Source organism: Talpa occidentalis, unplaced genomic scaffold, assembly GCF_014898055.3.
Source record: "Talpa occidentalis isolate TD23 unplaced genomic scaffold, MPIMG_talOcc4v2.1 talOcc4.7, whole genome shotgun sequence".
NCBI lineage: Eukaryota > Metazoa > Chordata > Mammalia > Eulipotyphla > Talpidae > Talpa > Talpa occidentalis.
Window position 1 is genome coordinate 70,689,001 of NW_023605083.1, and position 20,296 is coordinate 70,709,296.

Sequence of the window (20,296 nt, forward strand, 5' to 3'; positions counted from 1 at the left end):
TAGTAATTAAAAGTGGCCTTTCTTATTAATGTATGGGTATAAAAGAGCACTGTCCTATTTTAGTGGACTTTGAATATAAAGGCTTCCTTAGGACCACTCAGCCTCATTTTCTTTAACCTTATTTTTCCAGGTACTAAGTTCTTCAATGACAAATGGAGATTTTCTGAGTTAACTTTGGTATTTGGAATGTAACTACTTGCTCTTGAAATGCTGACATGGCCTTATATTTTATAAAGCACTCTTAGTACTCATTTTCTCTGTTAATGGTCACTTTAGGTAATACCCATAAAGGAGGTATTAACACTTTCTTTACCACTTCTGCCCCCGCCTCCCCTCCCTCACCCCGCAAGCTCACAGCAGTTAAGTAACTTTTCTGAATCAGCACAACTAATGATGTGCATGGCAGGACTGGGGCTACTCCTGATTTATGAACTACTTTGTGTGACTGCTGGGCAGTGTAGCAGGCATTTAAAAATTTACAGCCCCAAGAAGGAGACACACAGGTAAACAGATAATGAAAATAAACCCAGGGACTGTGAACTGGCAACCTACAGGCTAGATTTGACTGACTGATATGTGTTCTTTGGTCGGGCCTGTCTGAAACAATTGAATTGGTTTTCAGTACTCCCCACATTCCTGTTTTGGGTAAGTTACTATTATGTACAATACAGTTTACAAACTTAATTGTGAAATTTCTTGCTTAACAATTGTGGAGCCACCACCATAATCAAAATATAGAGTAGTTCCCTTAACTTAGAAGTTTGCTTGTGCCTTGTGCACTCAGTCCCTTCCCCTGGCCCAGAAATGCCATCATTTAAAAATTAGTATATTTCACATTGAAGAGCTGGATCAAAAAACTGGGAACCTTGGCCCTCCCTAGTGGTGCAAGGGGTTAAGACACAGCACTATGAAGCAGTCCGCAGCCACTGCAGCATGAGTTCTGTCCCCTGCCAGGGAGCTGACCCACATGGCACAGCAGACCTCTCCTGACTCCCCCCGCTGCTCCCCTTAGCAGTGTATTTCAGTCACTCTGCCTGTTCTGCTCCCACTCTGTCTCTGTCTCTGTCTCTCCCCCTTCCTTCCCCCCCACCTGTGGCCTGTACCCCAGTTCTTGTATGCATAAATAAATAAATCTTTGAAAAAAAAATTGGGAAGCTTGGCAACCAGGACTCTGCATTCCCAAAGGCAACAGTTGTTAGTTGCTGCAACTCTTGTTTCTTTGTAGCTCCCTATAGTTGGTGTTAAATGTTGCAATGTAAGTGTGTACAGAGTACTTTAGGGGAGCAGGACTATGGGATTAATTGTGGGAAAGACCACAGAACAGCTGGCCAGAAAGATGAATGGATTCCTAGGGAGCACAGGCTGACAAGTGTTTTAAGCCAAGAAAGATTAGTTGGGAGATTCTGGGAGAAGGGGGTGATCTGGGGGATGAAGGCAGCCCTGTATGTGCTTCATTTGTTTTTGTTGGCGAGATGGGCCTCTATAAAGTGAAGTAGTTCAGGTCTCCATATGGTGCTGGGGTTGGATATTTCTGGGGAGAGGGTTGCCTAGTGAAAATTCTTCCCTATTTCTCTCCCATTTCCGAACTCCCCCCCACCCTTTCAGGCGGCTGGGTGAGGCCAGGCTGGGCAGTGGGGCAAGCAGCAGGTGGTTAGAGAGGACAGTTAGGCCCTCAGTGCCCGCCCACTAGCCAGACACTCAGCCTGAAGCTGCAGTTTGCTGAAGCTGTGCCATTAAGATACCGGCGACACCATGGACAGGCTGGCCTCACCATGCCCTTTGCCAGGCTACCCGCGGCCCTCTGTCCTTACATGCCTCCTGGTAAGTACCCTACTGATCCCCTGGCCCCTAAACCTTCCACCTGGAAGCGAGGAAAGAAGGCATAACACATTTCCCTTGACCGTGCCTGGGATTTTGAGCTTGGGGCAGGCAGGTGGAGAGGAAGGGTGATTTAAAATCCCCGGAGATGCCAACTGGGGTCCTGATTATGATGATCACCCATATCCCTTCACTCCCAGCCTGGGGAGGAGGGCTGACTGGGGTGTTCCCTTGGGCAGGAAATGGAGGGGCTGGAGTGTCTGCTGGTAAGGGCTCATCATCGATTCTTTCACTTTCTATTGCAGTTGCCCTCCCGTTTTGCTGTATTTTGCTTTGTTTCTCATCTCTGAAATACCTTAAAATGTTCAGCTCCCAAGTGACTGCAGAGTACCCCCTGTGGTGCTGTGGTTGGGGAGGGAGCCCAGGTGATCTGTCAGATAGGGTTAGAAGCCCAGGCATTTAGCTCTAGACTCTCATCTGGCCCATATTTTCCTCATCTGTAAAAATTGGCACAAATCAGTGACTGTCGACCTTGAGCACTATAAATGTTCTTGATTTTCTTTTATGAAAGTTCTGGATTTGCACCAAAATTAGTAACAATGTACTTAATTTCAGAGTAGCCACAGGTTCCTGAAAGCTAGGAGGATTACAAGTTTAGAGCCACTATGTAGATTCTGAGGTTCTTTTTGTTTTAACAGATTGTAAAGTCAGCTATAATCTCCAGGACACTCCAGGACAAAAAGAGGAAAAAGGCAGAATGAAATTTGACTAAGTGGAAAGATACACAGAATACTTTAAGAGAATGCAAAATAAGAAAAGGTATATAGAAAAAGATAAATATGACAGTGTTATAAAGACTTTTCTTTTAAAATTATAGTAGCTATTTTCCCATTATAATGTTTCTGTTAGGGAATATTGTAATGTGTGTATTTTCAGTTCATTTTACCTTCATATAATGACACTTTGTAATATATTTATAGTCAACCCTTGGTTCCAATTGGACTTTTATGTATCTGATACTTTGTTGATGCAGTCCACAAACACTTTCCAAGTCCATACTCCCTGGGAATACAGAAATGAATGAGATTGGAGAGCCCATGTCCAATGGGAGAGACATGGGAAAGTAACGGTCCCTCTCAGCCTGGTCAGCCATACAACAGAAGGCGGTTAAGCCGCATCCCTGGCTGCTACCCACTCGATGTCAATAGCATCTCCTCTCCATCAAAACAATTAAAATTGTCTCCAGATGATGCCAGATGTCCCCTGGGGAGCCAGACTGCCCCAAATTGAGAACCACTGGATTAAGCGAAGCCAAATACCCCACTCTATCAATTCCTAATCATGTTCTTTGCAGTTCAAAGAGCCTAGAATGGGTGTGGGAGTCTGGAATTCAAGTCTTGAGTCTGTCGCAGTTTCTGTATGTTCTGCCTACTTACATTACCTGTTCAATGAAGGGTTACCTTTGATAATATCTGAGGACACATTTACCTCTTTGAACTTTGGCTATGAGTTGGTAAGCATTTCAGTACATTTTAGTTGAATGCATATTTAATCCCATGAGCTCTGTGTTCCATTGATAAGCTGCTGGCTGACGTGCTGCAGATCTCCCTAGAAATGGCTTCTTCAGTTGGAGACATGCCCCTACTCCTGTTATTTTAGTGTTTGTGCTGGAAGCCACCTTTCAGTCATGTCAACTGACAGTATCCCAGTATACCCAATTTCCTGCTAACAGTCCTTTCATTAATTGATGATTAGAAATTATTTTTCCTATCTTGTTTGAATTTATAGCAAATCTGAGGTCGGTAGCACAAGTGGCATAATTGCCAATTTAGAAGGGAGAGTAAGTAACTTGTTGAAGGCCACAGGAAGTTAGCGGTAGTGGCACTAAGATTTAAATCTTGCTCTGTGGTGCCTTTATTTTTCCCTCTAGTCGAATTGAGTTGCTATTAATCTCTCTCTCTCTCTCTCTCTCTCTCACACACACACACACACACACACACACACACACAGTAAAAGCTTTGAAAAGCCTGTTTCTTTTTTCTTTCATGGTCACTGGTTTCTTTCAGGGCACTAATATGTTGAATTGGAGGTGCTGGTGGAGGTAGTGGGAGGGAATAAAAAACCCGGCCCAAAGAGGCCGGTAGTCAAACTTCAGTTGAAGACATAAAAGTGCTCCTCAGGTCCTGCCAAGAAGCAGGAGCCAGGACCCGGGTCATAACATGAAAAAGGGGAAAACAGAGGTTTATTTGAGTGAGGCCTGAGCCCTGGGCTTCGAGGAGAAGCCTGCTCTGTTTAGCCTGGCCTGAGTCACGGTGGAACTGCTTGCAAGGTGCCTCTGTCCTTATGAAAGATGCCACTATAGGCCCCAAGCAGAGAACCCCAGAATGGTTCTTTTCATTTCCTCTTACTTTAAATATTTATCATTAAAATAGTAAGAAAAACTATGTCTTGAATGTTTCTTCCTCCCACATTGTCACTGCTGTCTTCTTTATTTGGGGTGGTCATGCCTTGTCCCTGAATCATTGTAATGACTAGCTGTAAAAATTACTGTGCACGCCCATCTTCCCCTGGGGTACTCTGCTCATCCTGACCATGGTACTACTCTCCTACTTTAAAACTTCCCAAAACATCCAGTCAACTCAGCACAAACCCCGAGCTCCCTAGCTGGACCCTTTTCTTTACCATTCTAGCCGGGCCTGTGTCTCATATCCCCAGAGCCATGCAGTCTGGATATGTCATCTGTCCCAAAGTACCTCTTGAGTTTAGAGTGTCTCCCTTTCCTCTGGTAATCCTACTTAGTACTCACATCCAGTTTGGTGGTACATTTAGTGTCTTTTCCTGCTCCCTCTGGTATAGCCTTCAGTTGGTCCCCCAGCTCTCAGTTTCAGGACCATAGATTGCATTGCATTACAATTAGGCTTCTTGTCTACTAGCCTGCCTATAGTGGCTGGCACCTATATAAAGGAATGGAGGTGAAATTATTCCCTAAAATGTTAATAGATGTCAGAGTTTATCATTGATAATAATCTCCATAGGACAACAGTGGTTTAGCGCCTGTTGGTTACCACCAATAGCAGTTTTGTACAATTAGAATAGATTTCAAGTCATTCAGACTTGAGTCTTAATCCTGGCTTCACCAATTAAAAGCTGTGAACACGTTTCTTAATTTCTGAGCCTCTATTTTTTTAAAATCATCTATAAAATGCAGAGGAAAATACCTAGATAGGAAAACGCTAAGCACTAAAGCTGATTACAGATCCCAGGAATTATTCTGTGGGTAGGGAGTGGCGATGAGAAAATGGCCAGCCTTGGTTCCCATCTGCTTGAGCAGGCAGATACCGAATGGGCCACGTCACTGCTGACCTGTGCTTTTCTTTTCCTACCTCGTAGATCCTGACGGCTTCTTTCCTGACATACCCCACACTCAGGACCCTTAGCCTGCAGCTCCATTCAGCTGTCACGGGCAGCTACATCTCTGGCACTTACTCCATCGTCTTTGTCAACTGTCCCAATGAGCAAATTGCCAGAGATATTGCCAGGTATGGTAAAGCTCCGAGTGGAGCTGCCCGATGCTCCAGAGGTGCTGCTTTTGGGCCTACTTTTTGTGTTGCTTCTGACAACTCTGTCCATCCAGCGGTGAACTACACCTTTATTTGCTTGGGGTGATATGAGAAGCACAGCTGAATGATCCCCTGGCAGATCTTAGTGCTGGGCCTGAAAATATTTTGAGTGGGGACATACAAGGTGTATGAGACCCAGATAGATGGCTTGTCCAAGGTGTCAAGATGAGAGGACAGTGGGAGCCTGCAGGTTGGGAATTTATGTCTCCTGATTCTCCAGCTTTCTTTTTGGAGATAGTCTCTTTGTTCAGCCCCAGAGGTGTTCACTATGGAAGCAATGAGCTGACCACTCTAAGAACTTGGCAAATTTCTAGGCACAACTATAGGATGGCAGGAAAAGCACTAGATCTGTCATCAGAACAGAATGAATCTTGGCTCTGACACTGAGTAACTTTGTGGCTTTGAGTAAATTGCTTCCCTTCTTTAAGCATTAGCTTTCTGAATTATAAAATAGGATAAGACCATCTACCTTACAGGGCTGTTGTGAGGATTAAGTGCTATGAAATAAGTATAGTCCTTAACCCAGTGACTTGAATGTATTAGTTCCTCAATAAATGTTATATCTGAATTTTGCCTCTTCATACCTCTTTATATTTGCAGCTTTGAAGAGTATAGTGGGGCTAGAGGGATTGGATTTGGCTTTTTGCTCCACAGCTCAGCATTCTTGAATCTACTCTTTGGAGAATAGCCTCCAAATTGTGGTCACAGGTTAATCTAGAGTGGATGGAAGAGAGGCAAACAGGCCTACTTTCCAGGATTTGTAGGAGAGTAATGCGTAAATGTTGGGGAGGGTCCCACAAATGTTAGCTGGCAGGACCCCCAGCTTTAACCACAGAGCCCATGAAGGGACCAGGTCTTTCAATGCCAGTTTAGTGTTTTTTCTTCTCTAGCATTTAGAGTTTAGTCTGCTGCCTCTCAGTTCTGGTCCAGTTCAGCTCAGGTTCAGTTTGGTTCTGGTTAATGGCAAGGTTCTCATTGACAGACATATTCTAAACTGAAAAATCTCATGTTGGATACATGGTAAAAATCCCAAATGTTGAATCACAAGAACAAGGTTCTCGGGTATCCTTTGCTGCCAGTACCACATGTGATCTTAGACAAGTCTCTTCTCTGGGCTTTGCTCTCATGTATGGAGAGAGAATTGGCTTAGGCCAGGGTGACGAAAACTGATCCCTTCAGGCAGGTCACTTAAATGTGTGATATGGGCTGGGGCATAATAATGGTGGTGGAAAGCAACACTTAGTCTTTCTGCTGGTTGGGAAGAAAGAGCAAGGGGAGCCCTGCTGATCTGAGAGGCACACGTCATGCCTGGAGGGAGTGGACGCCACAAGCTCTAGCTAGATGCGACCTCGTAGGACTGCAAGTCCAGTGTTACAAGACTCATTTTTCAGTGAGAAACTAGATAATTATATATCCAGATGTGAGATATCTTGATGATAAATATGGGTAACAAAGTTGAGATTTTTTAAAAATGCCATGAGAACCAAACCATGCATTTAGTCTGTGAACTAGAGGTCTATGAACGTTGTGGGTTCTCAAGGCCCTAAAAGCTGTACACTTCCTTCTGCTTTCCTCAGAAGAGCATGAGCTCCTGAGCCCCTGTGACTCACTGATGGTCTTTTTAAAAGCAATTTTAATGCTTTATTTTTTATATGATACTTTATTATATAAAAATAATATATAATTTATATAATATGTAATTAATTTGTAAGAGCAAATATTTATCTAATAATAATTTATTATATAAAAATAAATAGTAATTAAAAATAAGAGTCAATAATAAAGATTATTGATTATTCATCTATTAATCTAATAAAGGAAATAATTTTAAAGTCTTCAACAATAAGTTCCTCAAGTTAATTAAGTAGACTCCAATTTATAAGTAATTTGACACCTTTCCTAGAACACAGTACAGAAACCAAAGGCCTTTTCCTCCTATGTCCCAGCAACTCCACTATAAGCCATCAAGCACCTAAATATTTCTCGGGCCTCACAAATCTACAGTTGCCCAAAGTTGGTATTTGAAAGTTTTTTTTAACATATAAATGAGGAAGCAATATCAAAGAGACTAGACCAACTTCTGATGAGCTTAATGATGTGTAGCCAAAATGAAGCTGCACTGCAGGTCACCCACATCTCCTGTTCCCTGGCTCATTTGATATAGAGAAAAAACACAATCTATGCATCCTCTTAGTGACAGAGAACACAAAGTAGCAGCTACAGTGGTGACCAGATATGTAGACAAGGGGGTTTTGAAGATAAAAATGGGAGGTGTGCAGGGGATTACCTGGTGTTGGTAGAAGGTAGACATTTTCCGGAAGCCAGATCACTGAAGGAAACCATGAAATAGGGCTCCAGAGGCCTATTCTTAATCTATCTGCCTACCTACCTATCCATCCATCCATCTGTATCTGCCTACTAGGTTTTTGTTTCTAACTTTTTTTTTAAGATTTATTTATTTATACAAGTACTGGGGTACAGGCCAGATACGCAGGAGGGTGAGAGGATTCACCAGAGACAGAACGGGAAACAGAACACGCAGAGGAATGAAATACACTGCTGAGGGGAGCAGCGGGCGAGACAGGAGCGGTCTGCTGTGCCACGAGGGTTGCTCCACGGCCGGCAGGAATAGAACCGGTGCTGCAGAGGTTGCAGACAGCTTCACAGCACTGCGCTCAACCGCCTGTGCCACCAGGAAGGCCCTGTTTCTAATTATTTATCTTGATATTTAAATTCAAAAAGTTCCAAGAGTAAAGGAACTTCTGCAGAGGTACGTGTTGGTGTCCCTCCTCCCACATCCCTGCCATAGGACTTTTTGAAGAACACAGTCCTCCCCCGTCTGCCTCCTTCTGCCCAAGGACAGGTTGCTGTGATCAGTCACCTGGGACTTCAGGCGCAGAGAGTGGAAAGGGCCTGTGAGGCATGCCACCCACTGAATCATCTCAGTGGATGATTAAGCAAGCAAGACTTGCAGCATTTGCTTAAACAAATATGTACCATATGCCTCTCTTTACAGGCAGGGATTTATTTAGCTCCTGGAACTTTCCAAGGGAATGAGGGTGGTAGTTAATGAGGAGCCTTAAATAGAGCACTGTTCAGCTTGAGACTGAAGGGAAAGTAGGTCAGTTCTCTTGGCAGCAGCTGAAGGGAGGAGGGATCAGGGAACTGGGTTTTATTTGGCAGGATCCAAACACTTCAAAGAATAGAGTACCCAACCCCCTTGACTACCTGAGACCTGAGAAAGGTGGTCAGGGACTACCTGATTCTGAGGGCTTGAGGTTTATGGCTTGGGAACACTTTGGTTTGGTAACTTGGTGGTGCTCCTGTTTCTGTGACACCTATATCAGTGCAGGAACATTTTATTGAGTTCACCATGCTCTGCACAAGAATTAGAGACTAGCAGACCAGGGGTACCAGCTTGTGGTCTGTCAAAAAAAAACAAAAACAAAACAAACATCTTAAGAGACCTGCAAAGGTGATGGCTCTACTCTTAGGACTGTGGTAGAATCCTTTACAAAAGCAAGAAGTGAAAAGCGCCTATATTTGCCAAAGACAAACACAAGAAATGATGCTTTTTTTTTTTTTTTTTTTTTTGCTTTACCTGTAGTAGAGTTGGGCATCTGCAGATCAGCAGCACTGTCAGCCAGATACACATCTGAGAGATAAAAGCAGAAGATGGTGTTGGGTGTGAACCAAGGAGTTCTTGGTGGTGAAAAGGGTTAGAAAGCACTGACTGCCCCAGTCCTCTCATTGTACAGCAGGAGTCAGTCTGAAAGACAGAGGGTCCGCCTACCTTGGATAGGTGCTCAAATACTCCTGAACTGAAGGAACTTGCATAATGTCACTGCCATCCTCCTGCAGGGCCCAGAGGGAATCTAGGCCATCTTCTCATCTAATGTTATTAATTCCCACCACCTAAGTCAAACAGGGCCATCCTTAAAACTGCCTTCTCAGCTGCAGTTGAGGGACTTATAAATAAGTCTGGGAGGGACTTATAAATAGCTGTCTTCAGAGCTCCGTGCACAGTGATTATGGCTTGTGTTGTCTATCTGATTGGCTATCTACTTAGACTTGGGTTTCCTGGATAATTCCCAGAAACTCCTGTTCCCCAACCCTTTTCTTGAGATTCTGGACACTTAACTCGGCAACTGTTTCCCTCTTTGCTTTAGGGCTGTCCTGGATAAGAAGCTGGCTACCTCTGTGAATATCCTGCCTAAGGCATCTTCCCTGTGAGTTTTGGTCAGTGGAGGGGTGTGGGAGTGCTAAGTGGGGTCGTGGCTGGGGGAAAGAACATTGAATCAATGGGGAATTGTCAAAGAACAACTCAGAGGTATTTAAGTAATCAGCTCACTGTTGATTTGTATTCAGAGGAAATCAACCAGTGGATTTATATCACCCAACAGAAGCAACAGTAGGCCGTTTATAGAGAGGGCAGGACAAACTACAGTTTAGGGACAGTGAATCTTGTTCACACACACTGTTTAAATCACCTAGCTTGCTGCTAGGAAAGATAGACTGGGTATTCCATCTCTGAGAAAGCTGACCAGGGAGAGTGAAAATAACTGCCATTTGTGTTAGATTCCCCAGAAATTTGAGAGTTGAGCATGAGTGACAGGCTTTTATTGTGCACTCCCTGCCTTTCATTTCACTCACACTTCACTTTAGTTACACCTGTGTGCACCATTGCCCTCACTGAATATTTCAGCATCCCTGTGCTAGCATGGAGGGTTTGTCTTGTGCTTTAATCTCTCTGATCATCTGAATAGAGAAAGGTGGGAGGAAGCGAGGAAGAGAAAAATAAATAATCGAGAGGGCGGAGCAACATGGCGGCGAGGAGACTCTGCGAGTAAGATCTCCCATTAAAAAAAGTTAATAGGGAGGAAAAGCGGCAGGTCCCAGTGAGAAGTGGGACACGGAAGATAAACGGCTGACGCCAGCGAACTGCCCGAAGAAGAAAGTGGCCATAAAAGAGGACTAGAAGGGAGGGAAGCGCAGAACCCTGCTCCCCTCCCCCGCCCACAGAGGCGGCACTCTCCGACCGGCAGAGAGGAGGAAACAACAAACCAAAACGGCCCACAAGAACAAACGACGCAGCAAGCGGGACTGTGAGTGGAAAGGAACTATTGCAGCCACCACACCCCGTGAACGGGAGCTGAGGCGAACCCTGCAGGATCCGCCGCGGCGGTGAGCGAACGGCTCCGGGCGCCATTAGAGAAGAACAAAGACCCCGGGAGACGCGCACACAGCCCGGGCTGCCGGTAAGCTTGCGCAGGAAACGCTGCGCGCTCGGGGAGCTTGAAAAGCAAGTGCAGACCTGGATCGCGGCTGCCCAGGTCCCCGCGCCTGCGACCTAGGCTTGCGGGGAGATGACCTAGGCTTGCGGGGAGACGCACGGAGGTCCTCACTGAGGTGAAGGTCCCTCCCTGAGTGAGCAGGAACCAGGCGCCCAGGCACGGGAGCTGTGCAAAAGGCGCCATTCCCGCGCCACTGAACTGGGCTACAGCCCGCGTCCTGGAACTGAGGGCTTTGAACTGAGACCCGGGGCACGAAAATTCGGGGCGTGGGTCCTCCACGACGGTGGGGCACAAGGCAGACACAGCACCCCAAAGCTGTTGAGGTGTACCCTACCATTCCCGCTCTGTTCTCTGTCCCACGGGGTGGGGGGAGGCGAAAAACAGCCCCCCAAGGACAATAGGAGAGATCTCTGGCACCACCTAGCGACCAGGAAAAAAAAAGTCACTAACACCCTATAAAACAGGACATTTCTTAAGACTGCTTGAAAAGGGCAGAAGGTTTCTGGAGGACCCAGTGGCCAGCCGGGAAGTTATTCCACGCCAGGCCCCTTCCGACCAGCAGTCTGAGCCCACAGAGGGAGCAGGCACCCACGTCCGGGGCAGACCGGGTGCGCAGAAGAGTGTGCCTGAAACCGGAGGCGCAGGGACTGCATCCCGCTTCGCCATTTGAGAACAGGGACATTTCTTCAGTAAAAACTGCCTAAAACCAGCAGAAAGCTCCCCCAGAAGACAGAGATGGCTCCTGGAAGAGCCAGAGGGGAGCGGAGAAGTTCACCCAAGATGTCAGTCAGTCCGAGCAACACAGTGTCCCAACGCATACGACAAATTAGAAAACAGACAGTAGGGAGTAGAAGAACCACACGCAACCTAAAAACTCCTCAGGAAAGAAGCACACCACAAAAAGAAAACCACCCCCCAGATTGCAACGACAGCAACTTGGAAGAACTTCTGAGCCTTCCAGAAAGAGAATTTAAAATTGCCATGATTAAAAAAGTGATAGATCAGAAGAAGGAAATTGAGTCCCTAAAGAGGGAAGTAAGAGAAATGCAGGAGATCAAAGAATTAATGGAGGAACTAAAGAACTCTGGGAAAAGCAATGAAAGCAGAATAGATGAAATGGAAGAACGAATAAGTAATCTTGAAGACACAGAAATAAAAAGAACCAAAACAGAAAAGGAAAGAGAAGTACGAAGGAAAAAGAATGAAGAAAGACTTCGGGAACTATCTGACTCCATGAGGAAAGGAAATATAAGAGTTATAGGAATTCCAGAAGGAGAGGAGAGAGATGTAGGAACAGAGAAAATATTCATGGATATAATTGAAGAGAACTTCCCAAATGAGAAGAAGGAGCTGAAAATTGATATACAAGAAGCAAGAAGAACACCAAACTTCCACGACGAAAGGAAAAACACAGCAAGACACATAATAGTAAAGCTCCCAAGAATCCAGGACAAGGAAAAAATAATGAAGCTGACAAGAGGGAAGAAACAGATAACATTCAAAGGAAAACCAATCAGGCTGACATCAGACTTCTCTGAAGAAACACTACGGGCAAGGAGAGAGTGGAGGGACATAGTCAACAGACTCCAAGAAAACAGATGCCAACCAAGAATACTCTATCCCGCAAAGCTCTCTTTCCTCCATGAAGAAAGAATATGGACCTTCCCAGACAAAGAGAAACTCCGGAATTTCATTGCGACTAAACCCCCACTCCAAAAAATACTACAAGGAATCCTAAAGCCAGAACCTCAGAGGGACGAATAACAACGAAAGAAGACCAAAAAAAAAAAAAAGTTATTAAAAGAATAAATAAATAAAATCAAAGGAAAGACAAACATAATGGCAAATATAGATGCTAACATATCAATATTAACTCTAAATGTAAATGGACTAAACTCTTCAATAAAAAGACACAGAGTTGCAGCCTGGATTAAGAAACAAAAACCAACCTTTTGCTGTCTCCAGGAAACACATTTAGCTACAAAAGATAAAAATAGGCTCAAAGTCAAAGGATGGAAAACAATCCTACAAGCAAATGGGCCAAAAAAGAAAGCAGGAACAGCTATACTTATATCAGATAAAACAGACTTCAAACTCAAAAAAATAAAAAGAGACCCCAATGGTCACTACATTATGATTAAGGGGACAATACTTCAAGAAGAAATAACACTCATTAACATATACTCACCAAACGAAAGAGCACCAAAATATATCAGACAACTGTTGTCCTCTCTGAAAACAGACATCAGAGAAAACACATATGTAGTGGGAGACTTCAACACACCACTATCAACAATGGATAGATCAACAAGACAAAAAATAAGTAAAGAAACTAAAGCTCTAAATAAGGACCTAGAGCATTTGGGCTTAACAGACATCTATAGAACACTAAACCCAAAAAAAACGGAGTACACATTTTTCTCAAGCGCACACGGATCATTCTCCAGGATCGATCACATACTGGGGCACAAGACAAACATCAACAGATACACCAAGATTGAAATCATACCAACCATCTTTTCTGACCACGAAGGCATCAAACTAGAAATAAATCATAAAAAGAAGGCAAGGAACTATCCTACCTCATGGAGATTAAAAGCCACACTACTGGAAGACCACTGGACTAACGAGGAGATCAAAGAAGAAATTAAAAAATTCTTTGAATTGAATGACAAGGAGGACACCAATATCCTAAATGTATGGGATGCAGCAAAAGCAGTAATAAGAGGAAAATATATAGCAATAGAAGCTCACATCAAAAAACAAGAAAGAACTCAAAGAAACAACCTAATCTCGAAGCTCAAAGATCTAGAAAAAGAACAACAAAAAAACCCCAGAACCAGTAGAAGAAAAGAAATAATAAAAACCAAAGCAGAAATAAATGAAATTGAAACTAAAAAAACAATCCAAAAGATCAATGAAACCAAGAGCTGGTTCTTTGAAAAAATAAATAAAATAGACAAACCCCTAGCCAGGCTCACAAAGGAAAAACGGGAGAAAGCACAAATACACAGAATCATAAATGAAAGAGGAGAAATCACAACGGACACAGCAGAAATCAAAAGAATAATCAGTAACTACTATGAACAGTTATATGGAAACAAGTTCAACAATCTAGAGGAGATGGACAAATTCCTACAACTCTACAATCACCCAAAGCTAGATAAAGAAGAAATAGAACACCTAAACAGACCAATTACAAGCAGCGAAATTGAAATGGTAATTAAAAACCTCCCCAAAAACAAAAGCCCAGGACCTGATGGATTTACAAATGAATTCTACCAAACATTCAGAGACGAATTAGTGCCTATCCTTCACAAACTCTTCCAAAAAATTGAGAAGGAAGGGACAATACCAAACACGTTCTATGAAGCCAATATTACACTAATACCAAAACCGAATAAGGACAACACAAAAAAGGAAAACTATAGGCCAATCTCCCTAATGAACACTGATGCAAAAATCCTCAATAAAATTTTAGCTATCAGAATCCAACAATGTATCCATAAGATAATTCACCACGACCAAGTTGGATTCATTCCAGGGGCACAAGGATGGTTTAACATCCGAAAATCAATCAACGTTATCCAACACATCAACAAAAAGAAATATAAAAACCATATGATAATATCAATAGATGCTGAGAAAGCTTTCGACAAAGTGCAACACCCATTCATGATAAAAGCCCTTGAAATTCTTGGGATACAAGGAACATACCTCAACATCATAAAGGCCATCTATGACAAGCCAACAGCCAGTATCATTCTCAATGGTGAAAAGCTGAAAGCAATTCCATTAAGATCTGGAACAAGACAAGGATGTCCACTCTCACCACTGCTTTTCAATATAATACTGGAAGTCCTAGCCAGAGCAATAAGACAAGAGAAAGACATCCAAGGAATCCAAATAGGAAAAGAAGAAGTCAAACTATCACTATTTGCAGATGATATGATAATATACATAGAGAACCCCAAAATCTCCACAGAAAAACTAATTCAACTCATCAATCAATTCAGTAAAGTGGCAGGATACAAAATCAACACGCAAAAGTCAGTAGCCTTCCTATACACAAACAATAAATCTGAAGAAGAAGAAATAAAAAAAACCACCCCTTTTATTATCGAAACAAAAAAAATCAAATATTTGGGAATAAATCTAACAAAAGAGGTAAAGGACCTATACAAAGAAAACTATAAAACACTGTTAAAAGAAATAGAAGAAGACACAAAGAAATGGAAAGACATCCCCTGCTCATGGATTGGAAGAATAAACATTATTAAAATGGCCATCCTACCAAAAGCAATATACAGATTCAATGCTATTCCAATCAAAATCTCAATGGCATTCTTCAAAGAAATAGAACAATTATTGATGAAATTCATATGGAATCACCAAAAACCCCGAATAGCCAAAGCTCTACTGAAAAAAAAAGAAGGAAATGGAGGCATCACACTCCCAGACTTCAAACTATACTACAAAGCCATAATCATCAAAACTGCATGGTATTGGAACAAGAACAGACATACAGACCAATGGAATCGAATAGAAAATCCAGAAATAAACCCACAGATTTATGGTCAACTAATCTTTGACAAAGGAGCAAAGACTATGCATTGGAGCAAAGAAAGTTTGTTCAATAAATGGTGCTGGGAAAACTGGGTCGCTACATGCAAAAGAATGAAGCTTGACCACTACCTCGCACCATACACAAAAATCAACTCAAAATGGATTAAAGAACTAGACATAAGACCTGAAACCATAAAATACATAGAAGGAAATATAGGCGAAACACTACGGGATTTGCACATCAAAGACATCTTTACAGACACATCACCCAAAGCAGTGATAGTGAAGAGAAAGATAAACAGCTGGGACTACATCAAATTAAAGAGCTTCTGCACAGCAAAAGAGACAATAACAAAAACAAAGAGAAACCCCACCAACTGGGAGAACATTTTTGCACCCAACACTAATGATAAAGGACTGATCACAAAAATCTGCAAAGAGCTGATGAGACTCAGCAACAACAAAGAAAATAATCCAGTCAAAAAATGGGCAGAAGAGCTAAAAAGAAACTTCTCTGAAGAGGAAATGCAAATGGCCAACAGACATATGAAAAAATGTTCAACATCACTTGTAATCAGGGAAATGCAAATCAAAACTACCATGAGATACCATCTCACACCAGTGAGAATGGCACATATTAAAAAAACTAGCAACAACAAATGTTGGCGAGGATGTGGAGAAAAAGGAACTCTTGTGCACTGTTGGTGGGAGTGCAAACTGGTCCAACCACTATGGAGAGCTGTGTGGAGATTTCTGGACCTACTAAACATAGAGCTTCCATATGATCCAGCAATTCCACTCCTAGGTATTTACCCAAAGGACACAGAAACATCAATTCCAAAGAGCACCTGCACTCCTATGTTTATAGCAGCACTGTTTACAATAGCTAAGCTTTGGAAACAACCCAAATGCCCAAAAATAGATGACTGGATCAAGAAGATGTGGTACATATATACCATGGAATATTACTCAGCATTCAAAAAAGATAAACACATGCAATTTGCAGCAACATGGATGGCACTGGAAGGGATCATGCTCAGCGAAATAAGCCAAAAAGAAAAAGAAAAATACCGGATGGTCTCACTCATAGCAGGAATCTAGAAAACTTAAATAAGGGACCAGGAAAATGAATATAAGAAAGTGAAAATCAAAATCAACAAAAAACTATGAACCAGAGACACTTTTTGGGGGGTGGGGGGCGGGAGGGGAAGGATTGGGGTCAGAATGGGGCGTTTGCAATTGTATGGGGGAATATAAAAATAAAATTTAATATTTTAAAAAAAAAAAAAAAAGAAAAATAAATAATCTGCATTAAAAGTTAAAACAGAAAAGTGCTGTCTAATTTAAGCTCCTCACTCCCTCCAGTGGTGTCATTCCCTCTTCCTCTGTAGCTGTGGCCCCCAAATCTGGCTCTGCTTTAACTCTGTTCTAGATCTGCTCAATATCCTGGATGGTGGGGCTTGGGCTCTGAGTTTTTCATAAGTTATGTAGGTGAGTCACATAAAGCTTGTGTGGGAACCAGAAGAGAATTTTAGCCTAGCGTTCCCTTCAGCTGTCCATCCTCCTTCACAATTGATCCTTTTACCTCAGCAATGTGAGACAGAGAAAGCCTATGTGGCCTAGGTTGTTTTAGATTTTATTTAGGCCACTGAAGATCATTCTCAGGACAAATTTCTTTTTCATCCTATGACGCTGTTCTCATACTCTTCTGAAGATTGTTGCTGGCTTTATTTTTAACCTTTGGACTTGTTTCCTTATCTTATAAGCCTCCCTTCATCTGTGAAGCCTACTTGCCTTTTTATTTATCCATTTGTGGGCACTCAACTTTGAGAGCCAGTGATGCGAGTAGCACCAGTGCAGTGGGTAGAGCGTGACCTGGAAACAGTTGAGTATAGGATGAGCATTGAAAGGCTGGAGATGCCCGGTTTGGAGGAGAGAAAACCTAGGAGTTTCTGCAGGGTTGTCTGAGGTAATTCTTCAGGTGGAGGTTGAAAAAATAAGTGGATGGCAAATGCTGGCACACCCTAAAAACCATCTCATGTGAAAGCCTTTAGGGTAGGTCAACTTCTTCAAGAGATGGTGAGCCTCTTACTTCCAGGAATGTACGGTGTGTCACAAGCAGGTATCAGAATGGTTGCACTATATGAGCTGTGAGGCCTTGTCTAACTCTGTACTGTTTTATATGAGATTGAAAAGATTTTAAAGTTTCCACCTGAGGAGAGTCACCAAATTGGGCCAGGTTTGACATTTGATTAGACTTGTCTTGTGAACATTATAATTTGGTTTTGTTTTTCTCGCCAGGTACTTTTGGAATGGAGAGATAGAAGAAGCCACTGAGATCCTGTTGGTGAGTGAGAAGGGAGGTATAGGGCAGATCCTTGAAAGAGAAAATATAAGACCAGACCTCTTTCCCAAGTTCTCTCCCAGGTTCCAATTAAGAATGAGCAAAGATCAGCTGATTGAGGTTCTTGTCCCACATACGATGCCCTAGGTTAACCAGTGAGCTTGCGGCAGGGCCTGCCGACCTGGAGGAATTCTGCTCTAAATGGCTGGATGATGAGCAGCTGCAGTGCCAGGCCGAGTTTTTAATAAAGCAGTGGTTTTTTTTTTTTTCTTTTATAGTTAATAAAGACAAAGACTTCCAGGGTCCATGTGCTGTCCAGCTACATCAGGTAATGCCAGCATTTCTTCTCCATGGGGACATGCTGGGGACTAAGTGAGTGAGCTTGGAAGACAGGAGATCTAGAGTCCAGTCACCAATCTTCATCTACCCTGCATGTGCCCCTGTAAAATCAGAGGCTGGAGTGAGTGAGTTTAAAGCAGAAGTTCTCAAAATTCACTTAAGAATATCATTGACAAAGTGGTGAAAATCATTTTACCACTTTGAGCAAAAAGGTCTCAGGATCACTTTACACTTTCAAAAATGACAGAGGACCCTAAAGAGCTCTGTTTGTGGGGGTTATATCAAAGTTTACTGAATTAGAACTTTTAAAATATTTTTAGTTCATTTAAAGTAACAATAAAAACTATTACCTATTAACATAAATAATGCATTTTATGGAAAGTAATCATATTAAAAATAACAACAGAAGAGTGAGAAGAATGGCATCATTTCACATTTTTGCAAAATCTGACTGTAGCAAGGCTAGATCTTTTCAGAAGCATCTTTAATATGCTTGTGGCAGTGATAAATTCAGGTTTTCTTTTCTTTTTTAATATTTATTTATTTATATAAGAACTGGGGTACAGGCCAGATGCGCGGGAGGGTGAGAGGATTCACCAGAGACAGAGCGGGGAGCAGAACAGGCAGACTGACGAAATACACTGCTGAGGGGAGCAGCAGGGAGACAGGAGAGGTCTGCTGCACCATGTGGGACTCTCGCCGGCCGGCTGGGATAGAACCCACACTGCAGAGGCTGCGGACAGCTTCACAGTGCAGCGCTCAACCTCCTGCGCCACCAGGGAGGCCCTAAATTCAGGTTTTCGAAACTCAGTTTTTCCTTGAAAACAAGAATTTTTTCACTGGCAACAAATTATATAAATTGTCCTCATTTGAGTAATGCACTTACTCTGTTGATACTTCAGAAAATATCTAATACTGAAATCTGAAAGTAAAAATGGTGTTTCCTAAAAAAAAAGTCTAGTTTAGCTTGTGACTCAGACAAGTTTAAGATAACAGTGAACTTAACTATACAGTTAAGTACTTTGTATACTTCCCATTTTGCCACACAAAATAATAAAATATAATTCTTAATAATTTCTACCACTTTGTCAAGGATATTCTTAAGTGAATTGGATTTTTTTTTATATGCACACATGTGGCAGTGAAGATTATGGTATCAGCAGGGAGGGGCGCGTGCTTTTGTGTGGTCATGTGCTCAGGGGTCAGCAGTTCAGCCCCTTACAGCTTTTACATCATCAGTGTAAATGTCAATATCTAGAAAGGATAAATAGCAGACTAGTGTTATCATGAAAATAATCTCGGCCTCATGAGTCTCCTGAGTCTTGGAATCCCAAGGATCCATGGTTTACTTGGAGAACCTCTGGTCTAAGTCCTCATCACTCAAGGTGTGGTCCCGGAATAACTGGATTGCCTGGAGGCTTGCTAGCATTGCGCAAGCTCATGCTCACCCAAAACTGTTGAGTCAAGCTACAGCTTAACAGGTGATTCCTTAAAAGCTTGAGAAACCCTGGTCTAAAATAGGGATCTTGGCAGACTACACACTATAATCACTTGGGACATTTTTCAAATTTCCCATAGAAGCTCCATCTCAGATTCTTCTGGAGTGGGGCTCAGGGGTGGTGTTCTTCAGAAGTACCCAGACTGACTCTGCTGTGCCGCCAGGGATGTAAGTCATGTATCTGGATAAAACCCTTTTTTATCACTTCCTAGGGAACCAGGATCTGTACTATCTGGCTACACCCATGTCTCAACTCTAGAACCACCTTTGGTAGAACCAGCACTGTGGAGAAATGACAGCTTAATTGGTGAGGGACAACTTTAGGGTTAAGAAAGCAAACCCCAGAACTTGACCTCCAGGGTTAAGTTCTGGCTTCTCCACTAGCTAATTGTAGCATAAGTGTTTGCAGATTACTTACACTTTATGTGCCTCAGTTGCCCCTTCTGTAGTGTGGACTGTACCTGCGTTGGGATGCACATTGGAGTACACTGATGTGAAGTGTACATCATCTCAGCGCGAAGTGTTGAAAGTATCTTATTCTGTGTATCTGAATACTGTATTCAAACATATGGTGAATGTCTGCTTATAAAAATACATAACACTGGCCCAGATGTCCTTGAAATAACTTAAACAAATGCATTATACTCAGGTACTGGATAAAACTACCCACTTCTCCAGACATTTAAATGCCATGTTGTGATTTACTAAACATGCCATCTCGTGAAAACTTTATAATGCAACATTCAGAGGAAAGGAAGTAGAGGATTGTTACCCCTGTTTGGCAGATGGGAGACTAAGGCCTAGGGTCTCATGTTTC

The 20,296-nt window shown here is 42.6% G+C and overlaps 1 protein-coding gene across 8 annotated transcripts in view; it reads left to right on the forward strand.

Moving 5' to 3' along the window:
• The window catches only part of LOC119232728 (protein CutA homolog), a 41,135-nt gene that overhangs the window by 17,857 nt on the left and 2,982 nt on the right, over window positions 1-20,296 (forward strand). For 2 of the 8 annotated variants that reach the window (XR_005122189.2, XR_005122188.2), the window contains exons 2-6: window positions 2,517-2,637; window positions 5,209-5,357; window positions 9,608-9,667; window positions 17,600-17,645; window positions 17,921-17,970. Coding sequence is in view for 5 of the 8 variants with exons in the window: in XM_054689758.1 (XP_054545733.1) it covers window positions 1,753-1,821; window positions 5,209-5,357; window positions 9,608-9,667; window positions 17,600-17,645; window positions 17,921-17,970; window positions 19,692-19,786 (469 nt within the window). In the remaining 3 variants the exon portion in view is untranslated. Of the gene's footprint in view, window position 1; window positions 1,822-2,516; window positions 2,638-5,208; window positions 5,358-9,607; window positions 9,668-17,599; window positions 17,646-17,920; window positions 17,971-19,559; window positions 19,648-19,691; window positions 19,787-20,296 lie in introns of those variants that run through there. The other 6 variants (XM_054689758.1, XM_037494933.2, XM_037494930.2 and 3 more) reach the window with 6 other exon arrangements.